Source organism: Manis pentadactyla, chromosome 19, assembly GCF_030020395.1.
Source record: "Manis pentadactyla isolate mManPen7 chromosome 19, mManPen7.hap1, whole genome shotgun sequence".
Classification (NCBI taxonomy): Eukaryota; Metazoa; Chordata; class Mammalia; order Pholidota; family Manidae; genus Manis; species Manis pentadactyla.
This window is the reverse complement of record NC_080037.1, coordinates 6,981,776-6,994,924: the sequence shown is the minus strand read 5'-3', so window position 1 is coordinate 6,994,924 and position 13,149 is coordinate 6,981,776. Positions and strand designations below refer to the sequence as shown.

Here is a 13,149-nt window from a genome sequence, read left to right as displayed (position 1 = left end):
GTCCCCCGACCTGTAAGTTGCACCACCCTTGGCTTATATTCATGACATTCCAGTGTACAATTGTGTGACATGCTCCTTGCAGCCCGTGTATGTCCTTTAATATGGTGCTTCTGCTGTTGCGTGCTCCTGCACACAGTCGGTGGAGTTATATGTCTTCTGTGGCCTGCAGAAGACATATACTCCCAGGGGCCAGGCAGTGCTTCATAGACAGCAGGAGCTTGATTGTTGCTTGTTCACTGGCTGGTCATTGCAGGAATGATTATTTTTGTAAGGCATTATTGCAGCATCCCAACAAAGCCACATAATACGATACTGTTGTATGTTATTACACTCCAGAACAGCGCATCTCAAAAGCCCTAGGCCTTTAAGGCCTCTTGCTCCTTAAATAAATCTGGCAAGCTCATGATCTACACAACTCAAATCACATGAAAGGCCAACTGCAGGCAATGGTCAGTGTCTCTGGTGTCCACCCGGACTGCTGCAATGCCATCATTTCCGGCTCCCTCGCTCACGAAATCCCTTGACTCTACAGCTCAGCTCCCATATGCCTCAGGCCTGCCAGACTCCTTTTGCACATATTTTCCTGGTTTTTTACCCTTGACGTTCTCTCCAGGCTGTGGTCTGTCCACACTTGTCTCCAGGAGAAAGCCAGCCTACCAGCCTCACAGCCCAGAGGAGGGAGGGATGAGGCGGGGCTTGAGCAAATGCAAGTTGTGGCTACTTCCCATTAGACTGAATGCCCCGGAAACTGGGCATCCTGGAAATCTGCTGTTCCAGGATGAACAAGACGGGGAGACACTGACAGCTCACCAGGAGGCAGACCCCTTTCCAGCAGGAATTAAACAGATATGCATTTATTGATGGACACCAATGCCCTTTGGCTGCTATAGAGAGGAAAAGTGCAGAATACAAAGAAGACACATAAACTGAATTCAGGAAAGAAATTTAGATAGACTCTGAATAACACCACAGTTTTATATTAAATTTGTACGTTAAATACCAAGTTCCACGTGGTACTATCCTCTGTTGGGGTCTCTGGACAGGGCCTCCTTCGGCCGTCCCCCGTCCCTTTCCTGGGCTCAGCCAGTCGCAGCCCTGGTCCCCACAGCTCTCGGGGAGGGTCCAGCCTGAAGACACGGGGGCCCAGCATAGTGTCTGCTTCCCCGCCGCCCAGTGTCTGAGGCCTCCCTCTGACAGGAGCCATGGGGAATGCTCATCAGAACTCAGAACTTATGTAGCAGATCGTTTCCAACTGTGAAAAATTTGAAGAAGCCAAAAGGGATTTCAGATCATGTGTTTTTGTAAATCGAACAACATGCTTTAGACAAAGCTGGGCTCACCGCCCGACTCCCAGCGCAGCACCGGCTCACGGTGGGTTTTCCACGCGGGGATGGGCATGCCTGTGCCGTACACTCCCGCTCCTGCCCGCTCACCCTTGCGGTCAACAGGCGGAGGTACAGATTCACTGCAGTGGGAGAGGAGGCTCCTTCCTCTGTGTTTGAGTAAAGCCCAGGCTGGCCCCTGGGAGGGCCTGCCAGCCGCTCACCACCCACCCTCGTGGAGTGGGGCTTCTTCTCCTTCTCTGAGCCAGCAGGAACCCTCCTTCCTCTTTGGAAGACGGGCCTGGGCAAGGAGAGGACCTAGAAATGGGCTCATCCCAATTAGAGAAGAGGGGAGATGGGTAATAGACAGAGAACCAGTGGACCGGAATCTTGATGCTAATAACAGCAACACCCGATGTCCTCACAGCACTTGACAGATTCCCAGGGCTTGGACTCGCTGTATAGTCTTTTGTAAACTGTCCAAACCCTCTCCATTCTTATCTGGTCTGCCGATTGAGGGAGATTATATCACAGCCTTGCTTTCACAATGGCTGTTAGAAATCATCTTCAAAACAAAATACAGGCCAAGGACAAACTCCCGTATCCTCTCCAGACTAGGAACCATTCCATAGACACTCGTGTGGCACCATGCATCGCTCTGATTCCCCAGCCGGTGCTGGGCTGTGAGAGCTGAGGAGGACTGTGACCACTAGGAATACACGTAAAAGCTCTCCAGCTCCTTGCAGCTCAGCCGCACAGGGTTCTGGGCTCTGGGCTCCCTCCTCCCAACCTGCAGAAGAAAAGGAGAACCTCAGACCCTCCCACTAAGAGATCCTCACAACAACCCTCATGATCACTATCCCCGTTTTAGATTGAGGCTTTGAGTGGGGAAACAAGGAACTTGGGGTCAACAGCCAGTATGAACTAAAGGGTTTGATCCAGTTCTTCTGGCGCCAATTCCAGTGTGTTTTTTTTAACCACACCATGCTTCCTCATGACCCCGTGGATAGCCTTGGCCCACATGGTGTCCTCCGCAACCCCAGACTAAATGTGGTTAAATGTGGGACAACAGCTGAAGTGCCAGAAATCCCGGCAGGCACATATCCACCCTCTTCCTGTGACCAGTGGCAGCATCGTTACTGGACAGCAGGGGGAAGTGTGGGTGTAGCAGGAGGCTAATGAATGGGGGTGCTCCTCATGCTTTAATTTCTCTGGGTATAAATGGGAAGTATAATTATACCCACCACACAGCATTTTGTGAGGATTGAATGAGATAATTCACAGGAAGCCACTAGGCAGGCTCCCATATACATCATAAGCCCCCAGTAAATGTTGAGTCCCTACTTTCCATTCCCTAAAGGCCTGATGGGAATCCATTAGGCTGGTGCAGCTGCCACCTTTTTACATTATCCAGTTCAGACCAGCTTAAGATCACCTATACCCCAGGAAGATTCCCAATTACTTGCTAATGAAGAAGATCATGTAGATTTCACTTACCCTCCCTTCTCTGCCCTCCACCCCTCACCCACACACACCCTTGAAAGGTGAGATGTCCAGCATGTAGCCCACAGCTGGGGGACCAGCCTGGGGACAGTCCAATTTAAAATCCCAATAAGAGTCAAACCCCATCACACAGTATGATGACCTTGGGTTAAACCTCACCCTCCTTGGACTTCAGTTTCTTCATTTCTAAAGTGAAGATCTGGATTAGAAGACCTCTAAAATCCCCACCCCTCTGACACTGCATGCATGACTTTTTCACAAATGTAGGACTTCAGAGGTCTGCCGTGGGCACAAAATCCACTCTGCAACAGACTCTTACCTCATCATACACAGTGTTGTTGAGGGAAGACCCATGGCTCTTCTTCTTGGTTCCAGACTGGAAATTCATAGGACAAAGAGTGCTTAGCTTCAGGTTAGTAAATGATGTGAGAGGCCCCAAAAGATTCAGGGCCCAGAAATTCCCTAAGTCCCCCAGCCAGAAGTGCATAGAGCCTCCTACCCCCGGAATAAACAATGGTGTTTATGGTTCCAGAGAAGATACAATACATACTTGCTTATGCTATGGTATTTCTGAACCAAAGTCAGAGTTTAGTATCCCACTCCCACATGCCCCTCCCACCCACACATGCCAGGGCACACACACCCATACACAGAGCCTTCAGACAAACCTTATTCAAATGCTGTCTCAAACCTTCTATCCCTCCAATGCATACAACCCTAGTGTAAATACTTCTGGCACACAAGTAGGTACCACGCCCAGCCCATACCCCGATGTGGTGAAACCCTGGAATTCAGAAGCATTTCCAGTAGGAAACTGAGTTTTCATAACATAATACCAAAGCACATATTCATGGTACCTGTGACCATCTGTACTTCCATGTATTGTAGCAGGTAATGTAAATATAAATACCTCTCATGGTGGAATCCAAGTTGTTGAATCACTTATTGGAATGAAAAATCTGAAAATCTGTCCAAAACCTCTCCCCAGTTTGATAGAAACACATGATCCCTGACCTGTATGTGCTCAACACTTCCACAGTTTGTCAGATTCCCAGTTTCCCATACTAACACGGTAAGGTTATGGCTTCACTCTGTGACTCCAGCCTTGGGAATGCCATTTGGGGTTGGTTACTATGCGGTGGGGTGCCATCCTGCCCACCTCCCTCCCACCCAAAGGGTGGGCACCAGCTTACCCAGCTCTGTGGTTCCAGGTACAAAAGAGCCGTGAGTCCAGCCTGGAGCAGGATTCCAGGGGACCATGAAGGTTGCCACGAGAGGCCTCCCCAAAGGGTGACTGGCCAGAGCGTTTGTCTGGTTCCCTCAAAGTCAACATCCTGTCTCCCTAGATTCTGTCTACTCCTCCAGCTCCAGGCGCTATGCCCCTGTCTGGGAAATTCTCCCATACCTCGCACTGTAGCTTCGGCTGGTCGGCTAAGACTCTATGGTCCCTCTGCACAAAGCACCTCTTTTCTGCCTCCCACAGAAACTCCTAGAGACTCCTTTAATCCACTATCTAGTCTCAGAGCTGTTCTTTCTCCAAATGGAACCAGAAGGCATTTCTACTTGGTCCATTAGCATTTAAATGCAGTCATTTAACACAAGCTGCTCAGATACACCAGTAGACAAAATCCTCGAAAGTGCTGGTGCGCTCACAGGGCAAACACGCGCCTGCAGGTGCCCAGGGGCTGGAAACCCACATCTGCATCAATAGCGCCCCCTGGAGGAGCGGACTCACCTTTCGGGAAGGCTGGACTAGTGAATACAGCGTGGTTTCTTGTGATGTGGAAGCAGAAGGCTAATGGAAAAAGAAATAAAATCATTTCAGATGCATAGATCCAGCACAGCTCCAGGTCATCTCTCCCATCCCTCCCCGCCAGCCTTGCCAGGACAGAAGAAGCCTTAGGTGTTAGTGGAAGGAGCACTGGACCAGTCGGGAGGTCAGGCAACCGAGTGCCGCTCTGCCAGCAGAGAGCCGCTGTTGGTTGGGCCCTGGTTTAGTGCTTACGTCCTGACACTTGGAACGCCCTACACGATAGGAAAGATCATAATCCACCACATTGTACAGATGAGCAAATAGCCTCGGCCAAGGTGTTCACAGTAGAGTGGGATTTAAACCCCAGGACTTACAGGGCGCCTTCCTCCACCCCTCACTGCCTCCTTCCTTCTCTGGACCTGACCCGGGTGTCCTCGATGGCAGTGCTCCCGGGTCCTCTGGAAAGGCACTCCGGAGGAGAAAGCTCATTCTCACTCAAGTCTCAGTCCAAGAGGAGCTCTCCCCTGCCATGTATTCAAATTCCTCTTGTTGGAGTTCAGTGTGACTAAAGCCAGACAACTGGCAGGGATCAACCACTCTTACAGCCGTCAAACAGCTTTAGCCCTCTGTTAGGGAACCGCATTATCTTAAGGCGAACAGGAGGACGCGACCCCCAACCCGGGAATTCTGCAGTGGCTCTGAGCAGGTGGGCGTCTCCCTCCCTTCCGTCCCGTCTCCTTCATCTTTCCCCCTCTTTTCCTCTCCCCTTCATTGCCTACCCTTCCCCTCTTCCCCTCCTGCCCTTTCTCCTCTTCCTCCTTTTCTTGATCTTTCTCTGAAACTTATCACCATTCCCCAAGGATTCTCTCAGCCACCAAACTGAAGAAGTTGCTACTTCAGGTATGAATTTGTTTTAAGTCATTTTTATCAGAAATTTTTCATCACTGGTCACCCAGTGGGCGGTGTTTCCCTTGAGAAGACGACCCGGTCTGGGTTGTCAGTAACGTCATCTTAGCTGTCACTATTAGAGGATGCTTCTCTAACGTATGGGTGACTTTCCAGAATTCCAGAATGTTAGAGACGAGGTTGGGGAAGGTGGAGCGGAGACTCAAGCATTCGGTTCAGCTTTGCCACTACCCAGCTAGATGGCCTTGAGCCCATGAGTTAATCTCTGATCAGTTTCCTCATCTGCAAAGTGGGGTTTGTATTAGACCTACTTCATGAGGCCATTTTGTGAAATTCATTAAGAAAGGAGGCACCGTTCAGTACTTAATAAATGTTATCGTTAAGTCATAATACGATAAAAGAGAACAACACGGACCCAGGCTTTCCTGAAAACAGGCACAATAAGGAGTGGAGAGAAAAAGTACAAGGGCTCCAAGACTTGGAAGCAGCAAGGAGGGAAAAGAGGAGTCCAGGCCCCTGATAAGCTTCCTCCACCTACTGACTTCATCTGGGCCACACCTGCTGCCCAGGCATGGAAGAAAGAAGTGTGTCCACATCAGCCTTTCCAGCTCTGCTCAGCTCCGTCAAGAGACTCCAGAAATACACCGAACTTTTCAAACAACTCAGTTCAGCTGAAGCCAAGCCATCTTCTAGACCCCAGGAGTACTGAGGTTTTAGTCTGTCACTCAAGGGTGTAAGGGCATTAGGAAGCCCCACAGACACGTACGGATGGATGTGAGAAACCGGAGTGGTACCTGGGACTGGATCATGGAGTAGATGGTGGTACCTTCTCCAGGGGAATTCTGCTTCTGCCTCTGCACAAGAAATAATGAAGGGACGTGTGGTGACGTGAGCAGACAGCCACCCTGTCAGAGTTGCACCAAGTGCAGAAAGACAGCACAAAGAAGAGGGGCTCCCAGAGTCCAGGGAGGGAGGCAGTCATTGGCCGCCCCAGGATGGGGGCGCTGTGGGAAGGGAGACTCCCAGTGGGACAGCGAGAGTCTGAAGCAAGGAACCACCCAGGTGTGAAGGGACAGCACAAGTGGTCCTGCCCACGGAGGCTCCTGTCACCTTCTTGACTTGGGCAGCTCAGAAACCTGCCTTTACTGGCTACCTTCCTGACTAAACTTACCACATAACCACCGATGATGTGCTGAGCTCTGAGTAGGGCTCTGATCTCAGCCGTACCTCAGGACACTAAAATTCAGAGGCTTTAACCGTTTTGAAGACCAAGCACATTAAAGCTTCCTCTCTAGATCCAGCTTTGTGGCTGGCTTGCCCTCGGCCTCAAGCCAGTCCCCTGGGCAGCTACAGAGCCAGATGGAGCCCTGGACACATGGCCGAAAGCCGGGGCACACACACTCCCTGCTTTCCTCTTGCCCCACAGGAAATCGGGGTTCGGGGTTGCTCATGCTGTTCATTCCCTGAGCACATATCGTAAGGTCCAGCCCTGCAGGGAGACCAGCAGTCATGAGACAAGGTACAAGCCTGCTCCCCAGAAGCAGGGAGAGGCCAGGAGGAGCAGAGAAACACCAGCTGTCCTTGGAGGCTACAGAGTCATGGGCATCTGGCAGGAAATGGGGGGTTTGTTGTTTTTCTCTTCTGCCCGGACCTGAGGGAAGTGTTTCCAGAAAAGTCTGGGGCCCCAGAATGAGGCCACATGAAGACTGAGATTTAAGCCTTCAAAGGCAACATTGCAGATACTGCAGGGAGAGGCCGGGGAGGGAGGCCGGGGAGGGAGGAGCCGAGTCAGTGGCAGGCCTGAGGCCCCAGGAGGTTTTTTCTGGAGTTATTTTCCTCTGTATTCGCCTTCGTGTGCCTATCCAAAGTAATCTTCATTCTGTGGGCTTGGGGAGGCCATGGTTAGCGGGTGTTTGGGCATCGGTGGCTCCAGGCAGGTGCTCTTGTTCTCAGCGTGGTCGTAACAGGAGAAGCAAAGCCTTTTCTTGTTTCTCACACCCCGACATTCCGCTGCCGAGGCGAGGAAACAAGCTAGGGGAGCTCGATTCCCGAGGAGCCCAGACCTGAGGGAAGCCGCCTCTCTGCAAGGCCTCCCAGGGCCTCGCGCACAGAAGGCGGAAGGGCCCCCACCCCGACTCTGGCCCCGCCCACTCAGGCCGAGCCCCGGGAATAAGGGTGGGAAGAGGGCCGTTCCTCTTCCTGCCATGAGCCCAGCTGGACCCTGTCTACGCCCTGGGCCTGTGCCGGCGGAGCAGCAGGGCCGCCCTTCCGCTGTCTGCAGTCCGCTGCTCTTCCTCGGCCCTGGGGGCCCCACTGAGCTGGCCGCTGCTGCACAGCCCGGCCGGGAGCTTCGCACACCGGCCCATCTGCTTCCTGCTAACCTGGTTATTGTCTCTAGCATCTCAGCCAGACCCAGGCCTCTTCTTCCCAAGGCACTGTGAGCACAGAGCAGCGTACATTGTGGCTGGTCAGCCTGGCACCCTCCCCAGCCTGGGCAACGGTCAAGGGGCCCATAAAAGTGAGCCTGGGCTTGCAGGGATGTGGGAATTTGTGGTTGGACACAACACGCAAGAAAGTTGGACCCTTCCTGGGGGCTGGCCCAGCGGGTAAGGACCCTGGGTGCCACCTGGGGAGGCAGGAGCAGCATGCCCTATGCACTACGCCATGGCCTCTGCTGTGCTTCATCCCTTCCCAGCAGGGGCAGCTCTGCACCAAGATGCCCTCTGCCTCCTGTCATCTCCTTGGCTCCCTTGTTTTCCTCTTTTCCTTCTTGGCCAGAGCTGGGAGATTGATGGAGAAAAGATAGATGGGCAGGCTGAGGATCCTCCTGAGGACAACTGTCTGGTTCTCTTTGTCCCCCTGCTCCTGATGGCCATCCTCCCAAGGGCGTCTTCCGCACTAACTGAGAGAAACCCCGGCCCCTAGGGTGCCTTACTTGATTTCTCCTGATTTGTGGGTTGTTGACATCTTCATAAATTGTCAGAAGTTCCTCCGGGCTGGTCTCTGTGAGGGGAAAGAAGCACAGCGGAGAGCTGCAGAGACCTCCAGGGGCTTCTGGTCCTGGAGTCCCACCTTCATCCCACATGGCCAAGACCTTGAGAAATGTTCTAGAAAGGAGGCAAGTTAGTGCTCTTCCCACGATACCCAAAGAGCTCAGGGCACCTACCACCACGGACACACCTACTCATCAAGCCAGACGGTCCCCCACCAAATCAGCCACCTGCAGGGAAATCTGCACATTGGGGACCAGACTGCAAGCCTCCCAGGGCCGCCCCAGAAGGCAGGACTGGAAGAAAGGGCTCAGCAGCCACTGCCTCCCCTCCAGACCATGCAGGTGCATCCCAGCGCTCCCCAGGAGAGGCAGGGGCCATGCCCCCAGGCACATGCCACTGGGGGTGTTAAGCAGGCAGCAGCACCTGCTAGGGACCCCACTTACCTGACTTCTCCCTCTTCCTCCTCCGCACACAAAAGCAGGTGAGGGTGCCCAGGAACAGTGAGACTAGGAGAATCACGACCGTCACCAAAAAGGGCAGAAAGCCCAATTCTGAGGGACATGGAAGGCAGGAGGCCTGAGCTCTCGCCTTCTCTCTGCTCCCTCCCCACCTGTCTCCCGTAGGGGCTGCCTCAAAACCCACACTCCTCTCCTGGGTGGCTGGGCTCCCCATGCCCTACGCACTCACCTCAAGGTGGCCTCTCTGCTCAATTGGGTGACCTCCCCTGAGTGATGCTAAGAGCGTGGATACTAATATCTGACAGGTCTGGCTCAGATTCTAATTCTATAAACTCTGGGCCCTTGGGTAACTTCCTTAATCTCTCTGAGCCTGTGTTCACTTACAAAAATGAGATAATGTTATCTACACATGGGGGTTTAAGTACCTAATTTAACCTATGTTATGTAACAAATGTTACATCCACCAATTTTTTCATTTTTTACTCAACAAACATTTATTGCACACCGACTATGTGGGAGGCAAGTCTTCCTTTCCAGCTTCCTGCTATTCCTGCCTCCGGCTGGCCTTCCTCATCTGAACTTCTGCATTTCACATTTGTGACCTGCCTGTGGCCTGACATATAAGCCGGCAAGTCAAGAAGGGAAAGGAATTAAGCGATCCGGGTGCCCGCTGACTAGGCGCTTTACAGATATTATCTCATTTTATCTTAACGAGAATTCTGTGAGGTCCTTTATTATTAACATCCCCAGTTTACCCAAGAGAAAAATCAGAGCTCACCGAAGTTAATGAATCTGCCTGAGGTCACAGAGCTAGTGAGAGGTGAAGCCATGGGTGACACTGTTCGCTTCTTTCTCACCCATGAGGACTTAGTTTTGTTAGCCCTGTTTGGCTGTAAGTTCTTTAAGAACGGGAACAACAGTTGTTTTTTTTCCCTGTAATGCCCATGCTGATGCCACATTAAATTATTTGTTTACCTAATAAAAATTGGTGTGAACTTAACTCAGGGTAACTCTCAGAATGACCATGAGCAATAAACTCTTTCGGGCAGCCTGGTTTCAGCCTGATGCTCCCGCGACACTGTTGTGTCTTGTAGGGGAACCATATCGCTTGTGGGAGTTACCACTCAGGAGGGGAAGCAGGCCTCTATCAGTCTCTCAAAGGAAGAAAATAACGATCAGCAGACGGGGCTGGGCAGTGACTCACTAAGCATTCCAGGAATAATCTTGCATCTCCTAGAAGGAGATTCTTGATGGGGATAAAATTCTTCCTAGACTAAAACAGGCCTGCCTTATAGGAACCGTGTGCTCAGAGGCCAGGGCCACCCCGGGGAAGGGCTGCAGGGCACAGGGTGGGGGAGGCAGCCAAGAGATCTCCTGCCCGAGTCTTCTTGCACATGAGCCTGCATGCGAGGTCTAACTCCTGCCCCTGTTATAACCCAAAGTGCTCCACTCACTCTGGTGGCCAGTCAGACAGCCTGGGGTGAGCGTGAGGGTGTTGTCTGCCCAGCTGACAGGGTTGCTGACATTGCAGGCATATGTGTGCGAGCTGTTGACATCAATCTGCACTTCCAGTCTGGTGAGGTTCCTCGATGTCCGGATCAGCTCACTCCCTCTGTACCAAGCATAACTCACATCACCACCTCTGGAGACCAAGCAGGACAGAGTCACCTGGCACTTCCCCGTGTCCAGGGCCTTCCACTGCCCCAACACACGGGGCTCCTCGACATGATCTGGAAGCAGAGATTCTGATCAGACAGGCACTGGATATTCAAGCCCTGTGTGAGTCAGAGGGGCAGGGTGAGCTTTCCTGAGGACTCACCAAATACAGAAACCTGGAACTTGCACTGTGACACGTGCCCAGATTGATTGGTGAGCTCCAGGAAGTAGAGGCCGCTGTCCTGATGCTGAGCTGCATCGATGTGAAGAGTTAAGTCCTGGATAGAAAATCTGAGTCTATTGTTGAAATGATTCAAAGTCCGATTTTCGTACTTCATACCCAAAGTATTCTTCCAAGTCAGTATCACATAACACTTTGAATTTGAGGGCCATTGCACCTTCCACCGAACAGAGTATGCTTCTATCCTTACGGTGCTGGAGGGCCGTAAGCAGACAGATGCTCCTGAGAGTCTAACCACATGGTGGGCAGAATCTTGGGATTCTAGAAAAGAGAACCCAGGCTGGAGGTGGCAGAAAGAGTGTCAGGCCCAGTGCAGTAAGTGAACAACAGTGGAAGTTCCTGTGACTATTTTTAGCAGGGAAGCTTTGTGGCATGGCCAGTCGATGCAAGAAATAAACATGTCTGTCTGGGTGGGATGGAGAGGATCAGGGAGAGATTGGAAAAAAGAATAGGAGATGGGGATAGTTATACAAACAAATCTGTTAAAATGGAGGACACTAAGAGGACAGCAATGGAGAGAAAGGGTGTCCATATGCATTATAAATGCCCTCACTCCCAACCACACCTTCACTCTGGCATTTCCTCAAGAGACTGAGTAAATTATTAAAGAACTTGTAATTACTGTTTGGTTGATAGAATGTGTTTCTTTGATCTTGACATTCCTAAGAGTAGAACACAGGGGGTTCCTACTCATATTCCCACGACTTGAACTGGCCCTGCCCATTACCAAACCAAAAGCAGAGGCTGTGTTATACATCTCTGTGTCTTCGTCTCCCGTGGTCATTGCACTGTATACAAGAACCATCCAACCTACCAAGCTTTGCATAAAGATCCTGAGAGCAAAGGTCACTGGAAAAATAATTATGAAGCCTACAAAAAGGACACACCCTGTCATCCCAAATTATTCAGTCTTTACTGAGTTTACATTGTAACTGGGGCCCTGAAGAGTCAGGGCCTTTTCATGTGTGAGACTTGGTTCCAGAGTTCAGGGAATTTGTGATTTAGGAACAGAACATACTTTGCTTCCACAGCATACATCTAAAGGTTGGAATAAACAACCCAAAATGTTCTAATTCTGATCATGAAAGACCAGATGAAGACTTGCTAACCAACGCCCCCTGAGAATAGCAAGAAAAAAATAAGCAGAATATAAAAGCATGTTGTCAAAGGCAAAAGACAGCTAAAAGTGCAGTGAGACATTATGGCCAAGACCTAGAAGAAGGAAACTAAGAAAGTGAGGCCAGCATTTCTGAATATTATTCCTTGAAGGACTCTGATTGCATAAAAAAGCAGCTGAATGGCTGAGAAATTGAGCAGAGTTTACAATAAACTCAAGGAACTAAAAGAACATGGAGTTCAGGGACCTTCTTTTAGGAAGTATGGATACCTAACATCCCTCAGACTTAGGATTGATAGCATGAGGTGTTACACACTAAGAATAAGAGTGAACAAGAAATAGATCAGCTTTCACAGGAACTGAAGCCTATTTTTGAATGATCTCAATCCTCAGTTGGATTAAAGTGATCTAGAATTTCTAGTATTTTTAACATGGCTGCCTATTAGAAACAAATATAAATTATTCCTAGATGAAAACAACATTAACTGGAGCATTGAATTATTTCTAAAACTTTTCGCAAAGTGTCCAAAATGAAACAAAAAAAAAATTAACAGGTGTAAGAAGAGGAAACATGCCCCCCCAAAAAATAGGCAATAGAAACAGACACAAGGGGCATCTGAGTCCACATTGTAACTGGGGCCCTGAAGAGTCAAGGCCTTTTCATGTGTGAGACATGGTTCCTGAGTTGAGGGAATTTGTGATTTGGGAACAGAACACATTTTGTTATCAAAAAGAGTTATCAATCATAAACTTTAAAGTAATTATGTTCTATACATTCAAGGAAATTAAATATAGTTTTGAGAAGTTCATCAGAGAGCTACTATAATAGAATGCTGAAATGGCCTTGCCCCTTGCAATGTGACTTTGCAGCTCTTCTCATCATCAGCAGATTGGGTTCACTTCCCCATCTCCTGTAAGTGGGCTGGTCTTCTGAATAAAATGTAGCAAAAATGTTGTTGTGTAATTTCTAAGCCTAGATCTGAAGAAGAATTGCGCATTCTACTTGTTCCCTTAGAATCTTGTCCAGCTGACATGTAAACAAGTCTAAGATAGCCTACCAGAGGATGAGAGATCACATGGAGAAAAGGTAAACCAACACAGCTGAGGCCATCCTAGATCAGCCATCCCCAGCCCACCTGGCAGCTGACCGTACATGTATGAGTTATGCAAGTTGAAGCTAAAAGAATGGCCAAGCTGAGC

The 13,149-nt window shown here is 50.2% G+C and overlaps 1 protein-coding gene across 7 annotated transcripts in view; it reads right to left on the bottom strand.

Annotated features, from left to right (window-relative positions):
- Positions 1-1,288: 1,288 nt before the first annotated feature.
- The window catches only part of CD244 (CD244 molecule), a 39,293-nt gene continuing 27,432 nt past the window's right edge, over positions 1,289-13,149 (bottom strand). For 2 of the 7 annotated variants that reach the window (XM_036922749.2, XM_036922750.2), the window contains exons 2-9: positions 10,755-11,093; positions 10,390-10,665; positions 8,921-9,028; positions 8,420-8,487; positions 6,279-6,338; positions 4,561-4,620; positions 3,145-3,201; positions 1,289-2,112 (exon numbers count right to left, since the gene is read on the bottom strand). In XM_036922749.2, coding sequence (XP_036778644.2) covers positions 2,032-2,112; positions 3,145-3,201; positions 4,561-4,620; positions 6,279-6,338; positions 8,420-8,487; positions 8,921-9,028; positions 10,390-10,665; positions 10,755-11,093 — 1,049 coding nt within the window. In that variant the 3' untranslated portion in view covers positions 1,289-2,031. Of the gene's footprint in view, positions 2,113-3,144; positions 3,202-4,560; positions 4,621-6,250; positions 6,339-8,419; positions 8,488-8,920; positions 9,029-10,389; positions 10,666-10,754; positions 11,094-13,149 lie in introns of all 7 variants that reach the window. The other 5 variants (XM_036922752.2, XM_036922753.2, XM_057495092.1 and 2 more) reach the window with 5 other exon arrangements.